A 24,349-nucleotide genomic window follows, 5' to 3' on the forward strand; every position below is an offset into this window, starting at 1 on the left:
GGAACGATGGGTAATCCAAGGAAATCAGTTACCAACAATGAAATCTCAGGAGTCTGACTCTTGGGTAAGCAACATATATTTAGGGTAAGAGGGCTACCCAGAGTTTGCAGCTCTATTTAGGACCACCATTTCCGTCACTACTGGCCTCCACTTGGAACTCTTGGACACAGCTTTCATAAGACGCAGCCCCCATCCACTGTGCCAACAGAAGACTGGGTGGCCCATTGGTCAGAGCTTAATCACAAGGACACATCAGGCTGCGAGGGAGACTGGAAATCATCTTTAGAAAATGGGGAGAGGGCTTCTGTCTAATTAAAATTCAGGGATTCCATCACCAAATGAAGTGGTGAATGGATATTAGGGGACAATGACAAGGTTCTGGCACAACACTATTTGAAGAAAAACGTTTGGAACAAAAGGAAGGTAGTCAGGCCTAGGAAAGGAAAATTTTTAAAGTTATAAATTGGCAGCGCCATCCTAGCACCAGCAAGAATAAAAGGTACCCTGTCTGGTTGATGTATTTGTCTGCCTGACAGGTAGGTCTTTGTTGTGAAGATGGACACAGCAGGCTATCAAAGCCTAAACTATTAAATCATATAACTAACTCCTTTCATTCTGATTCCATGCTGATAAATCTTTTTTGCCCAGAGGGAGAGTATGTGTTCAACAGGCCAATGCAAGCATTAGTTTACTTGACAATTCTATTTCTCAATGTGTAAATATATTAGTCTCTTAGATTGGGTTTGAGCATGTTAAACTAGGAATTGGATCCTGGAGCAAGGTAATTTTACCAAGAAAAATTCTACTTTGTGAACTTTCTTGGCAACCAGCCTTCCCCTAGTGATACCTCCCTACATCACCAAGTGTAATGGTTAGCTATTGCTGCAACAATGCTGCATAACAAAGGGGTCTAAAACAACATTTATTATTGCTCACACATCTGCAGTTTGTGTGATCTAGTTTGGCTGATCTAGGCTTAGCCAGACAGCTCTGCTTCAAGCTACAGCACCTAGAACAGCTCTGCCTCTTACTGCAAGTTTGTCAATTGCCTGAGGTAGCTCTGCTCCATCTGTCATCCTCTTAGGGATACACATAGACCAGTGGGATATCTAAGGTATGTTCCTCTCAGAGAGTGGCAGAGAAGAAAAAGAAATATGAGGCCTTTCTGGTCTAAGCTCAGAACTGACTCATTCTGTTAGCCAAACAAGTCAATCACATGGTCAAACACAAAGTCAAGGTGTGGGGAAATATACTCTGCCTGTTTAGTAAGAGAAACTACAAAGTCCTATGGTAAAGGATATGGGTACAGGGAGGTGTGGAGAATCGGGGCCGTTATTGTAATCTACCAGGTTTGGTTGACTGTATTCCCTAACAAAGTCCAGCTGAACCAAGGTCCAGGGTATCAAAGCGAGAAGTTGGGACATGATTTAATTATGTGGACCCAAGTAACAGCTTTTTAAAGTTGTAGCAGATGTTATAATATTAGAAATAAATCCTTTTCAATTGACATTAAGTGCCTAGATATCTGAACATTTACATATATATTTGCCTTATCAAACACTCTCAAAACTCTTAAGGCAACTGTTAATGTTACCAACAGTCAAGTGAAACTTAGGCAAAGGGACTTGCCAAAGGCCACACAGACATTAAATGAAGAAGAGCCGAATCTGAAACAGAACCTCAAATGCCAACTCAAGTGCTTCTTTTCACCATAACAGTTCTCTCTAGTTGTTCTGACAACCAAGAATTTCTAAGAAGAATGTGTGTTGGATGTGACCTTGACGTATTCTAACTGCGACATAAGGAAGGTCTATAAATGATCTTGCCATAAAGGTCAGGCCTCATCCTGCCATAACCGCTGTTATGTGCCGCAGCAGAGCTCCCCCATAATCTCAGCTGATACTGAAATTCATCCCACTCCCCTCTCACCCCCAGCCTGTATTCAGGCTGTTTGTCTAGAATTGCAGTGGCTAGAGGCCTTAGAAGCATCACTGCTTTCTTGGCTGTTTTGAAAAGCAGAAAGAGTACGAAAGAAGCAGAAAGCTGGAACCAAACTCCAGAGGTCGCGGCCCAGATGGGGCTTCTGCTATGCTTCACAGCAGCATAGTGTGGCAGAAAACGCAGAAAGTCAGATTCACCTTCTGCTACTTAGTGCCTTAATCTTTGGACAGATGGCTCACTCTATTGCTTGACTATATTTAAAAGCATTTTGTTTACGAAACCAAAGTGAAACACACCTACTTCGGGAGTTTACAAGAGGAAGCGCACATTGAGGGCTAGGTTAGGAAAGCTTTTCCTGAAATAACAGTTTCATTCTTTCCTGCGGGGCGAGGGACCAAAGCTGAACTCCCTAACTATGACCCCCACCTCCCAACCTGTTCCCTGCAAAAAACAGAATCATTTCCTTCCTGGGATCTGGGACATCTTTTGGCTTCTGGTAGAAGCCGTTCTCCTTTCAGCCGGGAGGCCTCCAACTCAGCCACGTTCTTTGGACGCCATCCGCGCGGTGTCCCATAACTTTCCTGGCCGGTGGGCACACTGCCTGCGTGAGTGTTTGTTCTCTGCATTGACCATTCCCTGCTCAGGCGTCGCCCTTCGTGCTGGGACTGCGGCCTGCTGAGCCCCAGGTAGGAGTTCACGCATCGCCTCTCCCTCCAGCTGCACCCGCACAGCTGGCGAACTTGGCTAACGTCAGGGGGAGAGGAGGGGTGAAATGTGGTGCTAGTTTTAGGCACACTGTGCTCGTTATCAGATTGCCTAGCAGCCCGACTGGAGTATTCCTCCGCCCAGCGCCTCGGGCAAACGCGGGATCTCCCAGGGAAGCTCGGAGGGGAACAGGGAGCTGGTCCCCCTCTGCGACTCGCCCCCCTCTGGCTGGCTGAGTGTCTGGCGCCAACCTCGCTGGAGGAGGTTGTCGGGGGCGGGCCAGCCAGCGGGGCTGCCCTCCTCGCAGTGACGTCCCAGGGGGCGGAGGGGCGACCAACTGACTCCGCGCCCTCCCCCTCCTCTCCCGTGCGGTCCGTCGGTCCTCGGGAGATGCTGCTGCCGCGGTTGCAGTTGTCGCGCACGCCGCCGCCCGCCAGCCCGCTCCACCGCCGTAGCGCCCGAGTGTCGGGGGGCGCACCGGAGTCGGGCCATGAGGCCGGGAACCGCGCTACAGGCCGTGGTGCTGGCCGTGCTGCTGGTGGGGCTGCGGGCCGCGACGGGTCGCCTGCTGAGTGGTGAGTGCGCGCGCTGGGTCGGGGGCTGGTGCCGGGGTGAGCTCACTGCACCCCAGCTGCTGCTGACCCTCTTCTGGGTCGCCACGCATGGGGCTAGGAGGCCGTCCCATGCCCCACTCCCAGACGCAGCCCTTCGGAGTCTCCTGCTTCCAGGGAGCAGTCGCACGGCGTCTGAGACCCGCGCCAGTTCCTGGAGCTGCGCAGTTCCCTGCGCTTCCTGGAACGCTCGAAGCCCGTTCCCAGTCCAGAGTTATGGAGGTGGGTTGGAGGATGTAGGAGAGGTGGGGCAGTGGGCAAACCTGCCCCAGTGGGTGCCCCTTCGGCCCGCTCCTTTACACGCATCGAGTCAGTCCTTGGGACCACCCTCGCGGGGCAGGCTTGCCAGCTGGCCCCCGCCTACCGCCCTCTCCCGGAGGCGGCCGCAGAGACAGCGGGGTAGGGATGCTGGATCCGCGGTGCCGTGGGAACCCTGCCTGTTACTCCTCGTCTCTTCTGGGGGGTTGGATGGCAGGGTCCAGCGCCTGGAATGAGAGCGCTTAGAGATCGGGAAAGAACTCCAGTTAGTGTGGGACTAGCCCCGCCTGACTCCGGGGAATGACTCTCTGCTTCCTTCCTCCTGTTGTGTCACTGCAGCCTCGGATTTGGACCTCAGAGGAGGTACAGTGCTCTGGCTTCTGGCCTCTTTCACTTGTTCTGCATGTCGGGGGGAGAACATCCGTGCCCTTTTCTCAGATCCCCTTTGCGGATGCCAACAGCTTGACCAAATGGGACAGAGGAGACTGGGAACCTCCTCTACTCCGGCATCCTGGCTTGCGAAACTAATTTAAAGAATGTAAAGTTGGTTTCAGGATGGAGGCGGGGCGCGGGGCGGCAAAAGAGGTGGGAAGCTGAATTGAGCTGCTTGGGTTAGGGCTGCGTGGGCTCCGTCCTTGGTCGCGGGGAACAGAAGGCCCTCCCACCCTTCCCCTTCCTGCAAATGAGAAGAGAAGGACACTTCCTGAACGCAGGAGAACCAGATAGGCCCGCGGGCCTCCTTCCAGCTCTGACTGTCTCTGGCACTCACCCGCAGACTTGGGATGTGTGGCCAGGCTGGACCATACAGGAAACTCGCTTAAGGTGTTATGTTTCCCTTGACAATCCAACATGGAAGGTGGGGGTTGTCAGGAAATTCAACTCCAGCTTATGTTATGCCGGTGGCCAGGTTGGATAAGTTCCTGCCCCTCCTCTGCTGCCCAATTTGGAGCCAGCTTTGAGGAATCGCAAAAGCATGGCTGGCCCAGCCCCCTTCCCGGGGGCATCCCTGCCTCAGCCTCTCTGAATACCTTCTTGTAAGCAGGTCTGGCTTTTGAGCCGTCCTAATGTGCTGCTGGACCAGTCTAGTTAGAGTTTCTCTATTATCAGCAATAGCCAAATAATGACAGGAAAAGGGAGAAGATGTGGAACTCTTATAACTTGTTGCTCATTGAGAATTCCTTTATGAAAGCGATGATAGAAGAAATAGAAAATGAAGACTCACTGGAGCTTTCTGGATAATCTGTATGTGCTCTTTCTCATTTAGCACTAATCATATAGTTCTATCTGTCTGTGGCCCCTTGCCCTATATGCTGGCCAGTGTTGGGAATAATGAATGCTATCTGGCTCCCTGCGCAGCTGTAAAACAAGTTGGGAAAACAAGAACATTCCAGAAGTTCTGGGAAGAGGTTCCCAAACCAAAATATTTTACCCCCGGCACTGTGGCAGCAGTTCGCACCCACAGCCCACAATTTGGCTTTCTCTTTGCAGGGGGCTACTCCCCATGTTGATACGTGGTTTTTCACTTTGAACATTTGAATCCGGAAACATATGCTGTGTGCTCCTGTGGGTTAGGAAGTAGCTTTTGTTCCTGTATTCCCAGCACCTCGCACAATGCCAGGCACAGAGTGTACACTCAATAAATGTTGATTGAATGAAAGGAGTGATGAGGCTAGTGTCTCCGTTGCAGCAAGTCTTCAGTCACACAGACACAAGCTAGAGCAGTGTGTACTGTGAGCGATTTGTTATTGGCTCCTCAGTAAAATCCCATTTGTTTGTCTGAGATGATCTTCAGCCCTTCAGGGGACAGTCTGATAAGACACATTACATATGCCCCCAGTAAAACATGAGCCTGGGGTGCAGCGGGGAGCTAGCAATTAGTTCACTGGTACCAGCCTGATTTTGTAATTAGATCTGGGCTCTAACTCCAGTGATGCTGATGATCACTGTGTGATCTTGGCCAAATTACTTAACTTCCCTGAACTCCAGTTTTCTCATTTGTAAAATAAGCCATAAACAGTATCTGCATCAGGGGACTATTATGAGGGTTACATGAGATAAAAAGTATGTAAGTAAATGTTAAGCCCTTACCATAGTTTATGGCACATAGTAAGAGTTCAGTAAACCTTAACTGTTGTCTTTAGGTCAGAGGGCTGACTGTCAGTAGCAGAAAACCCCGTGGATCTGATGCTCTTAGCTTCTGCTTACAGCAGAGACTGGGAAAATTCTCAGTCCTGCTGCACAGGCAGAGGGTTCCAGAGTAGAGGAGCCCATGCCTGACTTCAGGAAGCCTCTCTTACCTTAAAGAACCACCAGAGACACCCCCTTTAAGCCACATTATCCCCTGAGACTCCCTAATGAAAGTGTTATTTGTGTGCCTTTCAGTGAAACCATAAATCTTCATCTACTTCTCTTCTAAAGGACAGTCAAAATAAAACATTTGCTTTTTAAGATTCTGTAATGGAACAAACAAAACATGATGTCCCTACACAATATAGGCATCAGAGTTTAAATCACTACATCTCCATGCTGGAAGGAGTATTAATTTGCTCTGAGAACCCCAACTGACATGATAACAGTCTACTGATGAGTAACCAAAATTCCTACCCAGGCATACCTTCCTTTAGACGCCTCCATGCATCCCTGCCCCGGTATACTTTTTGAGACACTGAAATAGATTGGCTTCTTTTTTCTCTAGGGCAGCCAGTCTGCCGGGGAGGGACACAGAGGCCTTGTTATAAAGTCATTTACTTCCATGATACTTCTCGAAGACTGAACTTTGAGGAAGCCAAAGAAGCCTGCAGGAGGGATGGAGGCCAGCTAGTCAGCATCGAGTCTGAAGATGAACAGAAACTGATAGAAAAGTTCATTGAAAACCTCTTGCCATCCGATGGTGACTTCTGGATTGGGCTCAGGAGGCGTGAGGAGAAACAAAGCAATAGCACAGCCTGCCAGGACCTTTATGCTTGGACTGATGGCAGCATATCACAATTTAGGTAAGTGTGTGGAACCCACAGCAGCTGACTCACTTGACATAACTCAAAAAAGAGGCAGGCTGGATCCACAGTGCCAGATCAGTGGGGAAGCGAAGACCAACCAGGCAGATCTCTGAAGGGGAAGTAGCACCAGAATAGCTGCTGACCTAAGCAGTGCGGGTGGTGAACTTAGCCTTGATTTGGGCCCAACCAATGTCCAAGGAGCTCTGTTCAGGTAAGTGCAGCCCAGCAGCCTTGTTTCAACAGCATACAATGCTTGAAGCCAGTTGTTCTGGCTCTCTGGCCTTTTGGACCAGAACCTCATGGAGAGACTGAAGATCCATAGGGCTATGACTCAGGATAGGACTCCAGTCCACAGGGAATTGTAATAATGGGCAAGAAATCAGAGCCAAGATCTAATTCTGTGGATTGGCCAAAAGTGGGGACCTCAGGAAGCCTGCAGTGTGTAGGGCCCTGCTAAACCCACAGCATCAAGACTCACTCATCCCTCACCCTGGAAGCATGACATTGCCATCATCCCTCCCTAAGAAATGCAATGACATAGACAAACATTTCAAAAATATCAAAATTAAGAGACAGACATGAGACTAGGAGAATGCGTGTAACAAATCCAACAAAGAGTTAATATCTTTTTATGATAAAGAGTTTATATGTCAATAAAATACTAAGACCTCAAAATATAAAGAGACAAAAGACCTGAGCAGACCGTTTATAAAATAAAAAATCTAATGGTAAACAATCATATGGGGAAAGGTCTAAACTCATCAAAAGAATTTAGATTTTAAAATATATTCTTTAATATATACCTACTATGTACCACCAAAATTTTAACAAATATATATATACATATATATGTATGTATATATATATATTTACCTATTACATTTAAGGCAGCACATCAGCATCTATCTTAGTCCACCCATTACACTGATCAGGTGCACATCTTCATATAAGTTCTGGGAGTAGCTCCTCCAGGATTCTCATGAGCCTGTCTTCCTGGGAGAAACTTTAGAAAGGAGGGTTAGTCAGATGAACTACACTTCCCATCAGTGCAGCTGGTCCCAGGGCCACAGATGGTACTTATTGACCTCCCTACTCTACTAGCCAGTCCAGATTCCCTTACCATCTGCTGGTCTCAACGGTTGACCTTGTGGCATGATCCACATTCTCATATCTGAAGAATCTGAGGTCCTAGTCACCTTGCCCTTATCATGCTAGAGTTAGTGCACTTTTCCATTGACCATCAAAATTGGGCAAGCGAATTCCAAGAGGTACCCGAATAGATAACTCCTTGCCCATAATACATAACAGCAGGCCTATCTCCTCCTGACGGTTAGGGTCACTTACCTCCTTCCAAAACAATGTCTTCTCTTTTTCTCTGCTGGTCCCTGGACACAAAGATCCCAGAGTGTCCAAATGACAGTGATAACTCATCGTTTAATAAGATTCTTGTATCTTCTGACAGTCCCCTGTGGGAACCAGGACCTCTAAACTTCCAGATCCCAGTGTTGCAGAGACAAGAAGCATAAACTCCTAAGTGGGTCACTGCCAGTGATTCTAAAGCAAGGCTACTCCTGCTTCCACCCCTCGGCTCCCAAACCCATGTATTCTTATTCTTGGGAACACAGGACTGTATAAAGTGCACGTGAGTTATTGCTTCTTTCAGAAGTCCCATGTAGTCAACTTGCCACCAAGTGCCACATTGGTGTCCTCAAGTGTTGGTGCTGTGTCAGAGACTTAGCATCGGTTTCTGTTGCTGGAAGTTGAACATTCGGCAGTAGCAATAGCTAGATTAGCCCTAGTGAATGAGAGCCAATCTGTTGAGCCCATCCATAGCCTTCATCTGTGCCACTATCTATTAGTATCTATTGTACTAGCACTGGGGTGGCTGATAACAGGCTGGCTGGCATTACCTAGCTGAGTTATTTTGTCTCCCTGCTTGTTCAGTGCCTCTTCTAAGTAGATGTTTCCTGGTGATCTTTAATATCTGATGGAAAGAGTTGCATATTTTATGTTCACTCTTCTATGTATAGTCACATCCCTCTATCCAAAACTTCCTAGTCCACAATCTTCCAGTCTATTTCCATTTAGACTCTTGATCAGCTGGGCATGCTATTACCTTACCCCTAGTTCTTATATATTCTAATCTCCAATAATTTCCCTTTCCTTACAAAGTGCTTAACTAGATGTACCAACTAAAGCTCTGGCCATTGGGAAGATGTTCCCTTACTGGTGTCTTTCAAGGCCACCTCAGTGAAACTGCAGTGCAAATGCTGTCCATTTCACTGTGTACTCCCATACTTAGCTGACCTACCCTTGAACCAGGCTCAGGCTGCCTGTATCAGCTAGTCACAAGGGATTCCTCCATGCAGTCACAGGTGTGAGCTAAGGAAGAGGCTCTGGTCCAACAGTGGCAGATGTCATGGAAGTCTGCTTTACCTGCTCATGCAGTGCTCTTTGGTCCTGGATGTACCTCTTCCATCTTACAACGGATATATTCCAAGCTTGCCTAATCTCCGATTAGGTGTGTCTGACAGTTCCTTGCTCATGATGGGCAGGTTGTGCTTCATGGTCTCTGGTGCTCCTTGCCTAGTAGCCAGCCAGGAATTGCTTCTCAAAAGGTGACTAATTTTCAGCTACAGATGGTATGGCCTTGCTTCAAAATCCTAAGGGTCTGCATGTGATTCTGTCATTGAGGCTTGTTACAAACTCTATATGGCATAATTTTTCCCACCACTGACATCTCTAATAATAGGAGCTCCTGCATCATATGGCCCAAGTGGCAAATCTGCTTGCACACAGCCTAGATCCACTTCAGAGTTCTTTTCTGCTGTGACTCCTACTCAAAATGGCTGTATTCCATGTCACCTGGTTTATGGGCCAGAGCAGTATTCCCAGGTGTGAAATATGCTGCCTCTAGAGCCCAAAGAGACCTACCATGTGCTATGCTTCATTCTTCAAATTACTGCAAGATGCAATAATTTGTTCTTTAATCTGAAAGGGATATTCTGGTATTCCCTAGATCACTAGACACCCACACATTTTATTGAAGTGGTAGGCTCCTGAATCTTCATAAGATTTATCTCCAACCCTCTGGAGTACATAAGTCTTACAAGGCATCCAGTGTGCTAACCACTTCTTGCTCATCTGTTCCAGTTAGCATGATGTCAGCCATATAGTAGGTCAGCGTGATTTTCTGCAAGATGTCTAGGAAATCCAGATCTCTTTATACCATATTATGACAGAGGACGGTAAAAATTAATATAGCCTTGAGTCAAGACCATAAGTATATACTATTGTCCATCCCAACAAACTGTTTCAGATTCTCTTTCTGATACAGAAGGAAAAGAATGTGTTCTGCATACTGGGTACCCAAGGGCATGTTAACCTGCTTTAGCAAAGACGCCACATATGGCACAGGCAGCCACAATCAGGCTTCCACTTGGTTGAGTTTGTGCTACTCTGTTATCACCTTCAGGATCTGCCTGGTGTTTTCAGGAGTCAAGACTAGTGAATTAACTAGAGATATGATGGGGAACACCACTCTTGGATTCTCTGGGTCTTTAAGGGTGACACTACTTCCTGCCACCTTTCCCTGGATAAGATATTGTTGTTGATTTATTATCATGGCAGGGGTAGGGGGGAGTGCAGTTTCAAAGGCTTCCCCACTTGACATTCTCCACCGTGATAGCTCTTGCCCCACAGGTAAGTAGACCAAGAGACGACGCAGCTCAACCTCCCCATCATAGGCCAAGGAACCAATGTGGAACTGTACCAACTAACAAATAAGTCTATTCAATTCATATATTTAGGGACTGGGGAATGATGACTGGCTAGGTGCCACTATGAGCTGATCCTGGGCCAGACCTCTATTTAATACCTGTCCCAGACCTCTATTTAATACCTGTCCCCAGTATGCTCCCACTCTAATGGGTAGCTTTGATGACACTTTAAGTCTGAGTATTAATGTCAACTTGCACCCTGTGTCCAACAGCCCTTGTAATATTTGGATATTCCCTCTTCCCCAGTGTATGGTTACTGGAGGAAATAGCATGGATCCCTTTAGGGAAAAATGGGAAGTTATTACCATGTGCACCTGCCATGGTGTTGCAAGGTCCTTCTTACTGGAAACCTGGCCTCTCTATCAGTGAGTTCTGGGTCTGAAAATTGGCTCAAGTACAGAAATTATACACCAGACATAATATTCAACCTATAAGACAAAATAATGTAAAGCCATAAGGCCAGTGGGGAGGGGAACAAGGCAAGTCAGGGTAGGAGGCCCAACAGGGCTGGAATCTGGACTGGAGATAACTAATGAGGTGCCCCCAGCTGTCCAGGCATAGTATCCAAGGAGAGTTTATTGTAAGCTAAGCTGTTTTCCAGGAAATTCAATCCAGTGAGTGCAGCAAAGGATGTTCCTTTTAGTAGACAACAATACAGGACTTAAGCAGAGCCTTACTGTGGCGCTACAGGGAGAGCTGTCTCTTTCCTGAAGAGGGCTCTGACAAGAGCTAAGCAGAGCAGCATTGCCTGCTCTGAGCATCAGAGCAAGATCTGAGCCCAAGAAGGAAACAGCTCAGGTGACTAAGCAGGCAGGTTACAAAGCCCAGCCCTGAGTCAGCACATGGGGTGGGTACTCACAGATGTAAACACTCCATAAGATCCAAGGCTTTAACCTGGCACCCACATATCCAACTCGGTGGCAGCACCATTTAGTTTCAAGTGCCACTGGATAGTAGTGTAAGGTTGCTAATGCACCCCTCTAGGGGGCTAGGGAGACAAAGACAAGACATCTGCAGGTAGAGGCTGAGGGGCTCATCAGCCTTATCAAGTGGAAACAACTTAACTGAAAAAGACCAAATGGTCCTCCTGCTTTTGTCCCCACCCCTTCACCTGTTTTGACAGCCTCTATGTTTTGGAATGTCTTGCTCATGTGCTTGAATTTCTCATCTACTTCCCAGGGCTGAGAAGGCAGTTTGTGGCTGTTGAAAAGCATGGAGAGATGAGAGTAGGGCAAGCTCTGGATGAGATAAGCCATGTCTCTTCTCAGTGCATCTGAGATCTAAAAAAAGACAAACAAACCCAATTAGCGAAAAGCAAGAAAGAAATAAGATCGTCCAGACTAGCCCTGCTAGCTGCTTTTACTCATAATTACTTTACAGACATCATATGGTGGCATGTTTCTCCCTGCAAAGAGATTTGTGGCAAATGTCATATGATTGATTGTGATGTCCATATGAGAATGCGTGTGGTTCTGCTTACTGGCAGTACTTCAATTCCTCCCTCTCTCTGTATCGTGTTCTGAGGCAGAATCTTGTGTTTATGGCTCAGTGAGACTTGATGGGAAAAAAAAGGCTTTGAAGTCTCAGGGGATCCTTCTCCAGTTGCCTCCACTGCTGATCCCTTTCCTACAGGAACTGGTATGTGGATGAGCCGTCCTGCGGCAGCGAGGTCTGCGTGGTCATGTACCATCAGCCATCAGCACCCGCCGGCATTGGAGGCCCCTACATGTTCCAGTGGAATGATGACCGGTGCAACATGAAGAACAATTTCGTATGCAAATATTCTGATGGTAATGAATCCTCTCCCAAGCTATGCGGCTGAATTCTCAACCTCTCTCATTTCATGAGCAGCTGCTAGTACCAAGAATTTGTCATGTGGTCTCTGAGAAAGCTTGTTGCAAATGCCAGCAACATAAAACCTTAAGAATTCTTGTAAAGGGCAATGTAATGACAATTCCTCACTGAGGAGTAATCCTAGCAAAGGAAAGGTTATCAGATGTTAAAAGAAGGGATGAGAAAAAGAAAAGGTCTAATTTATGTGTGATAAAGCAAGTCTTAAGAGAACATCAGGAAATAAGCCCTTTAAGTGGACAGTCACAAATTATTACTCTTTCCACATGTGAGGTTGGCTGTAAGGGCTTAGAATAAGGTGGCCATTGCTCCTGCAAGTCTTCTAACAGCCCGGTGAGATTATTTTCTGGGGTTTTAAAGAAGCATGATACATATGTAAATGATAAAGTACACCAACTGCACTTTCACTGGGCAGAGATAGCAGGTAATTTGATGAGCAGATTTAAACTCTCAGACCACCCTGTATTTAATGCCTTGCAAATTCAACTTACATTTGCTTCCAGATCTGTTAGGGTTTTGAACTGGCTACAAGCCTGTAGTTTCACTATACTTGGGTTTCCTAGACTTCTCCATTATAACTGACAGATTTGAATTTGAACTGATTCTTAATCTGCCCTTGAAGTTTCTCACCTCCCTAAAGCCAACTGCTTAGCCCCAATTCTGCATTCTTTCTTGATAGGAGTAGAGTGACTTGTTAGTTATATCTAGTTTGGGACTAAGTAATCCTGTCATTTTAAAATTGTTTGAACTGGACTATGGTTTGGTGGCAAATTTTGCTGCTAAAAGATGTTTTTCTCTCTCTTTATCCTCTCAGATGAATTCTTCTCTCCAGTGACCTGGCCCTCCCCACCATACAGCCTTGTCTCAGGGGGGAGATTGCAAAGACCTAGACTGACTTAGCAAGTCACCTTTATAAAGCAGTGAAAGCAAAGCACTTGTTACAAACTGGCTTTCCATCACTTTTGTTAATTATATTCTATTATTAATAGCTCCATGGTTTAAATTTTTGCACTTCCTTTAACAGTTTTTGAAATGTGAGATTTTGAAATTTGCTTTAATATCCTTTTATTTTGGACTTGGCACCTTTTTTAAAAAAAAATCATATTCTTCATTACTTTTGTTATTGCTATATTAGTTACACTAAGTCCTGGCAGGAAAAAGATGGCACACACAAAGGGTTTAATGAGGAAAGTGTAATAAAAAGGACATTTGCTGACGTGTAGGCAAAGAGCAAGAGATGGTAAAATATCCAGAGACTAGCTACAGTGGGGAACTGTTACTTCCAGGCCTGAAGGAGTAAAAGGAGGGAATGGTTTTAGCAGAACCCAGGAAAAGCTTGGGGTCATGAAAGAGCACCCGCCCAACAGGAGCTATTACCACAAAATGCAGCTACTGTCAAACCATGCTGACATGGGATGGGGGCATGGGGAATAAATACTAAGACTTCTCTTTCCTTCTATCCTCTGACCTTCTGCCTTTGCCTCTCATTGGCTAAGTCTAATCAGAGACCAAAGAACAAGGGAACGAGGAAGCCCCATTGAAACAGTTTATAGACCTCAACCTCCCAACGCACAGAGAAGGACAGAGAATGGATCCAACAGAGGGAGGTGGGCACATGGAGGAAAACTAACACACTGCCTGTTTTTGGCCACCCATGCCCAGAATAGTTTACACACCTTAGCATGCCAGAAGAGGATCAGCACGACCAGACCCTTGCTGACCTGTCCAGCTCAATTCTCACCACTCTAACTCCTCTCCTCATCCTATTCCAACACCTTTGTACCAAATGGAATTCCCCAAGAGCTCTTAATTTCTGTTTCCTGTGCTTGAAACACCCCTTTCCCAGCCAACTCATTCTCACCCTTTGGCTTCAGATTAGACAACACCTTCTCTCCTAACAGCTAAGTGCAACCGGTGATCCTGGGTTGGATCCTGGACATGATGTGATGATTTCCTATAAATGGCATTGTTAGGAAAATTGGTAGAATCTGAATAAGGTCAGTAGATTAGAAAATAGTATTACATCAATGTTAATTTCTTGGTTTTGATCATTGTACTGTGGTTATACATGAAAAGGCCCCTTTCCCTTTCAAAAATCTTTAGGAGTAAAGGGGCGCCATGCTGGCAACTTGTTTGCAGGAAAAAAGTTATGTATGTGTATGTATGTGTATATATATATGCATGTATGCACACACACATAAACATATGTGTATGTGATACAAAGAAAGAGGAGAGATAAGAGAGAGGGAGAATAATTAAGTAAATGAAATGTGATGAAATGATAAGGTGAAGGATATGGGATAATTCTTTGTACCATTCTTGCAAATTTTCATAAATCTGAAATATTTCAAAATAAGAAGTTAAAAAAATAACTTCCTTTGGAAAGCCTTCCAGGGCCCCTCAAAGCTAGGTTTGGTGTCTCTCCTATAAGGATCGTAGCACCTCACACACACAGTACTTTAACTGCCTATTTATAAGGCTGTCCCCTTCACTACATGATTGGCATGAAGTCTGGAAACTTACCTGTTTAACCACTTGATGGGCTGGGGAAGCTCACTCCTGTGGTTCCAGCAGGAGGGCACATCATCCCATTATGTCAGAGTGGCAAGGAACTGGATGAATGATAATATATAAAACTAGATTTGAGAAAATAATCATGTAGAGTAGGCAGCATGCTAGCCATAGCTGAACTCTTGCTTACTTCTGGGGTATGCTAAAGGCACAGGCATATTCAGCGAACATCAGAAACAAATCATGAGGCAACACAGATGCACGTGCGGGGATTGATGGGAATGCTGCAATGATGTGTCGTGTTTAACTTTGCACCATGGATTGAAGTATGGAGGGACAACAGTATGAATAGATCATGTGTTGAATAGATCATGTTATTACATATTCCAGTGTATTATCACAAAATCAATGTTCATTAATATTTTCCTGTATTTCCAGATTTTATGGCTATCTTGTAGAATATAAGCTCCTTAGAGGGCTGAGATTCTTTCTCGTTTGCTGTTTTATCTCCGCTACCTAGCACAGTTATGTCTTCTTACTATTTTAATTTTCATTAGAATGTATTTGGTTGAAATGCCTTTACAGCCACTTATCAGCTGTGAGATTTGGGCAAGTTACTTAATCTCCCTGAATCTTGGTTTCCTTATGTACAAAACCAGAATAATAATAAGGCCACCTCCCATCCTGGCTAACACCGTGAAACCCCGTCTCTACTAAAAAATACAAAAAATTAACCGGGCGTGGTGGCGGGTGCCTGTAATCCCAGCTACTCGGGAGGCTGAGGCAGGAGAATGGCGGGAACCCAGGAGGTGGAGCTTGCAGCCAGCCGAGATTGCGCCACTGCACTCTAGCCTGGGCGACAGACCAAGACTCCATCTCATAAATAAATAAATAAATAAACAAACAATAATAATAATAAGGCTGTTATCAGGATTAATTGAGTTTGGTTTTATAAAACACTTAGAACAGCCCAGGCACGGTGGCTCATGCCTGTAATCCCAGCATTTTGGGAAGCTGAGGCTGGTGGATCACTTGAGGTCAGGAGTTTGAGACCAGCCTGACCAACATGGTGAAACCCCATCTCTACTAAAAATAAAAGTACAAAATTAGCCAGGCATGGTGGCGCATGCCTCTAATCCCAGCTACTTCGGAGGCTGAGGCAGGAGAATCGCTTGAACCTGGGAGGCGGAAGTTGCAGTGAGCCAAGATTGTGCCAGTGCACTCCAGCCTGGGTGACAGAGCAAGACTCTGTCACAAAAAAATAAATACATAAATAAAATAAAAATAAAACAGAACAGTTTCTCTCATATAGTAGGCATTGTATAACTGGGTTTTTTAAAATAAATGGATTTACATCACCTATACACACACACACACACACACACACTTATGGGAAGATGACTAAAAGTTTTTGTCCTTTCTGAGTGAAACTTCAGAATGGGCTTGACATCCTGGCCTTAGGACTGTGATTTTTAAGGTCTTTCCCTTAAAGACCCTGTCCCTACGAACACCGGAGCATCTGATTGGCATAAGAGACTCATTGCCAATACAACAGGTGGACACACTCCCAGTCAAAAGCAAAAACATTTGATGTCAATTATCTGTACAACCTGATATTCTCAAGACACTTTTAAATATGTACAATAGCTCAGAGCTCTAGATCACCAGCCTCTGCCTTGGTGCTGGCCAGTGGTCTACTGAGCCCCTAAACCACTTTCACTACTTGGAGATCAGTGTTTGTTGCCCTCTAAAACATCCCCATTATGAACTGATAAAATGTCTTAGACTGCTTTAAAATAATCCAGGCCAGGAGTGCAGGGGAGAGGAGTAGGGATTATTGTTGAAACTAGATGAGCTATATACATTGATAGGAGTTGAAGCTGCATGACGGTACACAGGGTACATTATACCAGTTTTTCTACTTTTTTGTATACTTGGAAATTAGCATATTTAAAGGTTTTTAAATACTTTTTTAAAAACAAAAAAGCACCGAAATAAAGCTGGGGAAGGTTAGTCTTTGTGCAAAAGCAATTATTTTGATTTACTAACCCAGTTCCTGATATCTGATAACAACAAATAAAGTTTATCGGAGGAGTGAATCAGCAAATAAATGGATGCTCTGAGGCTGTGGTTGATTTCATTCAGATGCCATAAAAATTTACTTATTTTTGTTTTTGTTTCTTTCTACTACAGAGAAACCAGCAGTTCCTTCTAGAGAAGCTGAAGGTAAGCCTGTCACTTGAGATTTGGGTTAACTGGGGCTGTTTCATAGCCCCTCTTCACAGGTTTAAAGCCCTATGTCCTTTGGACCAGATTATTCAACAGAAACTGGTATTAACTCAGGCATTTGGGACAGGTATACACCACACCCAGCCATGACAGCTAGTTTAGTCATCTCATTTTCTAGTGTTCTCACAGCTGAAAAGCAACAGCTACAAATTCTGTTTGGGGTGTTACTTGTCATTATTGACAATATCAAAGGAATAATTTAATCTAATGAGACCAAAAAAATAAGCCAAACTGATAATTTATGGTCCTAGAAGTGAGTCCTTGGCCCTTCCCCTTGACACTTTGGTATTTTATGTACCTTGATGTCAGCTGCTTCTTGATTGTTTTGGTACTGGATTCTTGACAGCAAGGGTCTCACCAAAAAGACAAAGACAATTTAAACCTCTAGTGCAGCAAATTCAACCCTTTACTTTTCTATGTTTATAGATGATGCTAGCAAAGTTGCTACAGCTTTTTTGCATCCCAATTTGCACATGGTAGGACTCAAAGAATACCTGAATTATGCCTTTCTTCAAGTTCACAAGTCCACGTGTCTCTCTCCAGGTGAGGAAACAGAGCCGACAACACCTGTACTTCCAGAAGAAACACAGGAAGAAGATGCCAAAAAAACATTTAAAGAAAGTAGAGGTATGTACAAAACTCCCCTGGGAAAGACGAATAATGAGGCTCCCTTGATTACAAATTACCCATGGTTGAATTCCCTACTTTGTTCTTTCCCACAGCTACCTAAAAATAGAACTAGACAGGGCATGTGTGGCTTTGCAAAAGCTGTACTAAATGCTAGGTTTCATCAATGAAATATGCGGATGGAACTATCCTAAGATGACTGGGGAAATCAGACAGCAGGTGAAAAATTTGCATGAAGATGGAGCCTTGGGAGCCACTCAAAGGTCATGCGGGGTAAGGTGGAGTGAGGACTGAGAGAGAAAATGTAGAGAAATAAGATCAGAAAGACCCAAGCTGTGATGCATCACATCTATGATTAATATTCATCTGCAAAACAAAGAGAATAGACAAAATCATTTAAAAGGTTAAATCATAAAAGGTAAAAGAAAATAGGATAATACATTGGAGGGCTAATGGATTTCAAACTCACTCTCGCCCTGAAGTTCAATAAGGACATCTGAGTTTTTGTCACTGGGCAACTTTTAAAAACCACTTTACTTCTCTGTGCTTCAGTTTAATTATTTGCATAACGGAAGTAATAATATTTTTCTTACCTACCTGAGAGCACAACTGTGTCCATAAAACGAAATAGGATATTGCAATAGTGCAGTTCAGTTCTGACACTAAATTCCAGAGTTGGCACACACCCCAGCTCATGAGCACAACTCATAACAAGACTGCCCTCACTTCAGACATCGACTGCAAGTTCAGGGGTCCCCAGGCCACCTGCATTTCTGACCAGCTGGCTACAAATCCAAGAGTGCCCATGACCCCCACCTCTTAGGTTTAATAATTCACTAGAACAACCTACAGAACTCAGGAAAATAGTATATTTATGACTAGATTGATGGTTTGGGATACAAATCAGGATTAGCCAAATGAAGAGACACATAGCAGGATGTCTGGGAGGAGTTTCTGTGTCATCCCCCACCCCATGGAACCAGGATGCATTAGCATCCTGGCACATCAGTGTGTTCACCAACCAGGACGCTCCACAGAGCTTTCGTGTCCAGAAGTTTTATTGGGGGTATCAATGCATAGCAGTCTCCAAAAGAGGTCAGGCTGCTATCACTAGGCTCAAAGCCCCAACCCTATCATCACATGGTTGGTCTTTCTGGCATGGCCAGCCCCCATCCTGAATCATCTCCTTATAAACTCTCTTATGGTCTGAGGGGCTCATGAATAACAAATTCACTCCTATTGGGAGAGTCCAAGGATTTAGAGCCTCTCTCCCAGGAACCAGGGACAAAGGCCCATCAGATTCTTTATTATATGACATATATGTGAAAAAAGTACAAAGTGCTCTGCAAAGGTGGGTGGCATTTCTATTGCTCATTGTTATTATGGTGGTATTTAAAGTGGGTTTTGAGGGTTTAGGGTTTTTAGTGGTGGTCAGGTTTGCAATCTCACAGAGAAAAAAAGCCAACAGCCTCTGGATAGTCAGGAAGCCTGGGTCAGTGGGAGTAGGAAGAGGGTTAGCCTCCAATCCTTGATTCCTCCCAAAGCCACTTGAGGGGAACATCTTTGGTTCTAAGTCTTAAAGGACTAGAAAGTTCAGAAAAGTAAGCCTCTAAGTGCTCTTCACAGTCATGGCTCATGGACCCAACTGAATCCAATTGGTCTTAGAAATGTTGGAAAAGTTTTACTTGCTTCCTGTGACCTCTTTCCTGGTAATGACACTGAGACTTCTGGCTCGCTTCTTTTTCCTTCTCTTTCTCCCATCCCATCTTGGGAACTCCGTGACTGTCCTTAGAGGCAAAAGCATCAACACTGCCCCAGCGGCCCCTGCTTTACTAAGGGAGGACAAGAGAAAAGAGGGACTCTCTTTTCTCTGAAAAAAAAAACCAAAAAGCTTAATTAACAAAAGTGCCCTTCTGATATTTGAAAGACCCAAAAATTTAAACTGATTTTCATTATCACTTAGGGTAATAGGACAGGTAGAAAATGCTCATTCATCGAAACCAGAAGACTCTTTGCTAACTGGCTAGATGTGTCTTGATCACTCAGGAATGAGCTCTTTGGAATACTCTGTGTTGATTAGGCTTTTTGTTTTGTTTTTTAATTTTTTAATTTCAATAGATTTGGGGGTACAAGTGGTTTTTGATGATTATGCTTTTTTAAAGCCTGGTTTGAAGCACAGAAAAACAAAACAAAAAACAGCCAATGCTGATCATGTGCTTTCTTTCTTTTCAGAAGCTGCCTTGAATCTGGCCTACACCCTAATCCCCAGCATTCCCCTTCTCCTCCTCCTTGTGGTCACCACAGTTGTATGTTGGGTTTGGATCTGTAGAAGAAGGCAAGTAAAACCTTCATTATGTAAACCTTTGCATCTTCTGCTCTCTTTGAGATTTGGATATTGCCTTGTTTATTTCATTAAAACCCACGGCAGCACCAAGAGTATCACCACTGCAGATTGGAGAGCGGGTTCTTTGACAGGCTAGGGCATTCAGAAGTACTAGGCATTTGTGCTTAGTTGTGATTAAGAGAGTGATCTTACATGCTTTACTGTCTGTATGTGGAAGATTTTAAAACAACTTGAAGGGTGAAATTGCATTATTCACCTCCCGTGCACTCACACGTCACCCAGCAAAAATGCTCTCATGAATGTATGCCCTCACTCTGAAAATGTTTGTGGACTGAGTGAAAGAATGAATAGTGAGCCATATGAAAAATGACTGCTGCAAAGTATTCTGGTAAACATCTGAAACTAAACCACTTAATTCAAACTGAAAGAGCCAAATTCCTTTTAATTGACTTTTCTTTTAATTCAGTACACAAGTATAGAGTGCTATAAAATAGCTACACTAGGTGGCATCAACAATTTCTGTATATGGTCAGGATCGTGTGCCACTATTTTATTTTATTTTATTTTATTTAGTACTGAAAGCTCTTCTCAGTTACCTTTTTATTCTCCATCATTATGGTATACGGAGAAGATGTCTAGTATTCCCATTTTACAACGGGAAAACTAAGGCCCAATTTAAGATTTGACTCCCTTTAAAGACCAATTTGAGATGAATTAGTAAGATTCCAATGTAAAATCTATTTCAGTTAATTGTAACTTCCTTATAGGATTATTATAAGGATTAAGGAAGTTAATACTTGCAGAATAAGTATATACTAAGCACTTAAATGTTACCTATTATTGGGATTATTTTATTAGTTATTTCCTTTGAATCTAAAAGTAGAATTTAGTTCAAAAAATTACAAGCATATTTTCCAGCTGCCTACTCTGCCCACTCAGTTGGTTCTTGATTTCCTTTCCTGACTCTCTGTTTTGCACTTCACCAGGATTTGGGAATTGTGACTCTAAAGCTGGGGTGTCTGTCTATCCCAAGGGTTTTTAATCTTTTTTGTGCCCTGCAGCAGTCTGGTGAGGCCTATGGACTCCTTCCAGAACAATATTTTATTTTATTTATTATTTTATTTAAAATATATATATATGTTTGAGACAGAGTCTTTCTCTGTTGCCCAGGCTGGAGTGCAATGGCGCAATCTCGGCTCACTGCAACCTCCGCCTCCCGGGTTCAAGTGATTCTCGTGCCTGCCTCAGCCTCCCAAGTAGCCGGGATTACAGGCACATACCACCATGCCTGGCTAATTTTGTATTTTTAGTAGAGATGGGTTTCACCATGTTGGCCAGGCTGGTCTTGAACTCCTGACCTCAGGTGATCCGCCCACCTCAGCTGCCCTAAGTGCTAGGATTACAGGCATGAGCCACCACACCCAGCCCAGAACAATATTTTAAATGCATAAAATAAAATACATTGGGTTGCAAAGGAAGCAATCATACTGTTATATAGTTTAGCAAAATATTTCCAAAAATGAATATGTGATTAGTAATACATGTACTCCTTTATTAATGCTTCCTTATTTAGTGCTGGGTATAATTATTATAATTTTGAAGTAGAGGTGAGGGTAAAATATTTCAAGGCATCTATAACTGTGTTATGAAAACATCTATAATTTCTAGTAGTGATCAAGTCAAAGATATTATTAATCCTGCTGTTTTATCTCTTACATTCATAATGGAAGGACATGCTAAATTTCACTTATGGATGAGTTGTGTTTTTTGTTGTTTTGGTTTTATTTTATGTTTGAGACAGGGTCTCACTCTGTCACCCAAGCTGGAGTGCAGTGGTACCATCACGGCTCACTGCGGCCTTGACCTCCCAGGTTATCCTCCCACCTCAGCCTCCCAAGTAGCTGGGACTATAGGTGTGCACCACCATGCCTGGTTAATTTTTGTATCTTTTATAGGGACGGGGTTTTACCATGTTGCCCAGGCTGGTCTCAAACTCCTGGGTTCAAGTGATCCACCTGCCTCAGCCTCCCAAAGTGTTAGGATTACAGGCGTGGGCCACTGCCTCCCAAAGTGTTAGGATTACAGGGCGTGGGCCACTGTGCCCAGCTGAGGTTTTTTTTGTTTTTTTTTTTTTTTTTGTAATGTGGTATTATTTCCCTATTCAATTCTATCCCTGGACACTCCAGGGACCCCAGGATAATAACCCTGCCCACACTTGGGCAGCAGTGAATGACAGATACACAATCACTTTGAACATAACATCTCTCTGTTCAGTTCCCTCCCACTCCGAAGCCCTGGCCTGTAAGTTACATAGACAAGACATGCAGCTGGGTGACTGCCCAGGGCTGCTTCCTCTGGTCTCAACAGGAAGCACAAGGGTATTCTCAATCACCTGGTCTAAAACACTCAGCCCTGGTTTTCTTTCTTCCTAGAAAACGGGAGCAGCCAGACCCTAGCACAAAGAAGCAACACACCATCTGGCCCTCTCCTCACCAAGGAAACAGCCCGGACCTAGAGGTCTACAACGTCATAAGAAAACAAAGCGAAGCTGACTTAGCTGAGACCCGGCCAGACCTGAAGAATATTTCATTCCGAGTGTGTTCGGGAGAAGCCACTCCCGATGACATGTCTTGTGACTATGACAACATGGCTGTGAATCCATCAGAAAGTGGGTTTGTGACTCTGGTGAGCGTGGAGAGTGGATTTGTGACCAATGACATTTATGAGTTCTCCCCAGACCAAATGGGGAGGAGCAAGGAGTCTGGATGGGTGGAAAATGAAATATATGGTTATTAGGACATATAAAAAACTGAAATTGACAAGAATGGAAAAGAAATGATAAGCAAAATTCTCTTATTTTCTATAAGGAAAATACACAGAAGGTCTATAAACAAGCTTAGATCAGGTCCTGTGGATGAGCATGTGGTCCCCACGACCTCCTGTTGGACCCCCACGTTTTGGCTGTATCCTTTATCCCAGCCAGTCATCCAGCTTGACCTTATGAGAAGGTCCCTTGCCCAGGTCTGGCACATAGTAGACTCTCAATAAATGTCACTTGATTGGTTGTATCTAACTTTTAAGGGACAGTGCTTTACCTGGCAGTGATAAAGATGGGCTGTGGAGCTTGGAAAACCACCTAGAAGTTCTGTTTTCCTTGCTCTATACAGCAGCACATATTATCACACAGACAGAAAATCCAGAATCTTTTCAAAGCCCACGTATGGTAGCACAGGCTGGCCTGTGCATCGGCAATTCTCATATCTGTTTTTTTCAAAGAATAAAATCAAATGAAGAGCAGGAAACAGAGTGTTAGTCTGTGTCTACAGCCCTTCCTCTGCATGTGGCCACAGGGGATCTTTTTTCCTTTCTCCTGACGTCCAAACTTGGAAATATCTAACTACTTTCAAAACTAAAAATGAGGCCAGGCGCGGTGGCTGACGCCTGTAATCCCAGAACCTTGGGAGACCAAGGTTGGAGGATAGCTTGAGTTCAGGAGTTCGAGACCTTCCTGGGCAAAATAGTGAGACTCTGACTCCACAAAAAATTTAAAAATTAGCAGGGCATGGTGGCATGCGCCTGCAGTCCCAGCTACTCAGGAGGCTGAGGTGGGGGAATTGCTTGAGCCCAGGAGGTTGAGGCTGCAGTGAGCTAGGATCACGCCACTGCTCTCCTGCATGGGCAACAGAATGAGACCCTGTCTCTAAACAAAAATATTTTTTAAAGAAACTGAAAATGAAATTCGAGTCTCAGCTTCTAGGCTTATGTACTCCCATCCCTGATACTACACGTTATTCTGTTTGCGTGTTTGTTACTGCAGCGTCAACATAACATGACTAATAATGATGACAGTTCTACCTTTTGTTGACAGACCTCATTGTTTCCATTGTGTTTGGCCTCAAATTCAAAGAAAAGTTTCTCGGCCCAGCATCAATCATATACACATTGGAGGTCTGAAAGCCATTATTTAAATCACCAGCAGTTTCCCTCAATCAGCTTCATAATCTCATATTTTAACCTTTCCTCATATGTCTTATTTTTTAACAGCTCAACAACTTTGCTTCACATATGGAGCCCCAACCTCTAGAGTTAACTAGTCTGGGTCAAAGCAGTATCGAATGTAGTGGATTGAAATCCCTGCCAAATTATCTGCCCTACTGGGGAAGTGAATATACTAGGAAACAAAACTCCCTGCTTTGGGAAGTGTGTTTTGTGGTTACATTTCAAGCAAAAACTGAGCACATGGTCCTGAAGGACTGATTTGCTGCTGCTCTAAAATGCCCAAGGTTCCATTCTTGCTTCAGACAGCCTCGCTCTACCATCTGCCCTGTATCCTGCACTGTGCCCCACAACTCTGGCCCTTATTACACTGCAAGCTTCGCTAGTAGGATCCTATCTGCCGGTCAGCATCACACCTCCTGCAACCCATGTCAGCACCTT

General features: G+C 44.4%; 1 protein-coding gene and 1 long non-coding RNA gene across 5 annotated transcripts; one reads left to right on the forward strand and one right to left on the reverse strand.

The window, feature by feature from the left end:
- The first annotated feature begins 1,001 nt into the window (after positions 1-1,001).
- Positions 1,002-23,214, forward strand: LAYN (layilin). 4 transcript variants are annotated; one of them, XM_002822455.5, is made up of 7 exons: positions 2,772-3,221; positions 6,211-6,508; positions 11,923-12,080; positions 16,846-16,878; positions 17,485-17,568; positions 19,801-19,903; positions 22,345-23,214. In XM_002822455.5, exons 1-7 carry the CDS (start codon positions 3,137-3,139, stop codon positions 22,706-22,708), a joined length of 1,125 nt encoding a protein of 374 aa, XP_002822501.1. In that variant the 5' UTR covers positions 2,772-3,136; the 3' UTR covers positions 22,709-23,214. The 4 variants fall into 4 exon arrangements, with proteins under 4 accessions (XP_054381028.1, XP_002822501.1, XP_009245325.1 ...); XM_054525052.2 differs by lacking the exon at positions 2,772-3,221 and adding an exon at positions 3,643-3,878; XM_054525053.2 differs by lacking the exons at positions 2,772-3,221; positions 11,923-12,080 and adding an exon at positions 1,002-1,114.
- On the reverse strand, positions 7,347-17,895 carry LOC129048772 (uncharacterized). The gene is made up of 3 exons (XR_008511374.1): positions 17,436-17,895; positions 14,665-14,753; positions 7,347-11,570 (listed from the first exon to the last, which is right to left on the reverse strand). It is a non-coding gene; the product is annotated as an uncharacterized LOC129048772 (long non-coding RNA).
- Positions 23,215-24,349: the final 1,135 nt, after the last annotated feature.

This window comes from Pongo abelii, chromosome 9, assembly GCF_028885655.2.
Source record: "Pongo abelii isolate AG06213 chromosome 9, NHGRI_mPonAbe1-v2.0_pri, whole genome shotgun sequence".
Lineage (NCBI taxonomy): Eukaryota > Metazoa > Chordata > Mammalia > Primates > Hominidae > Pongo > Pongo abelii.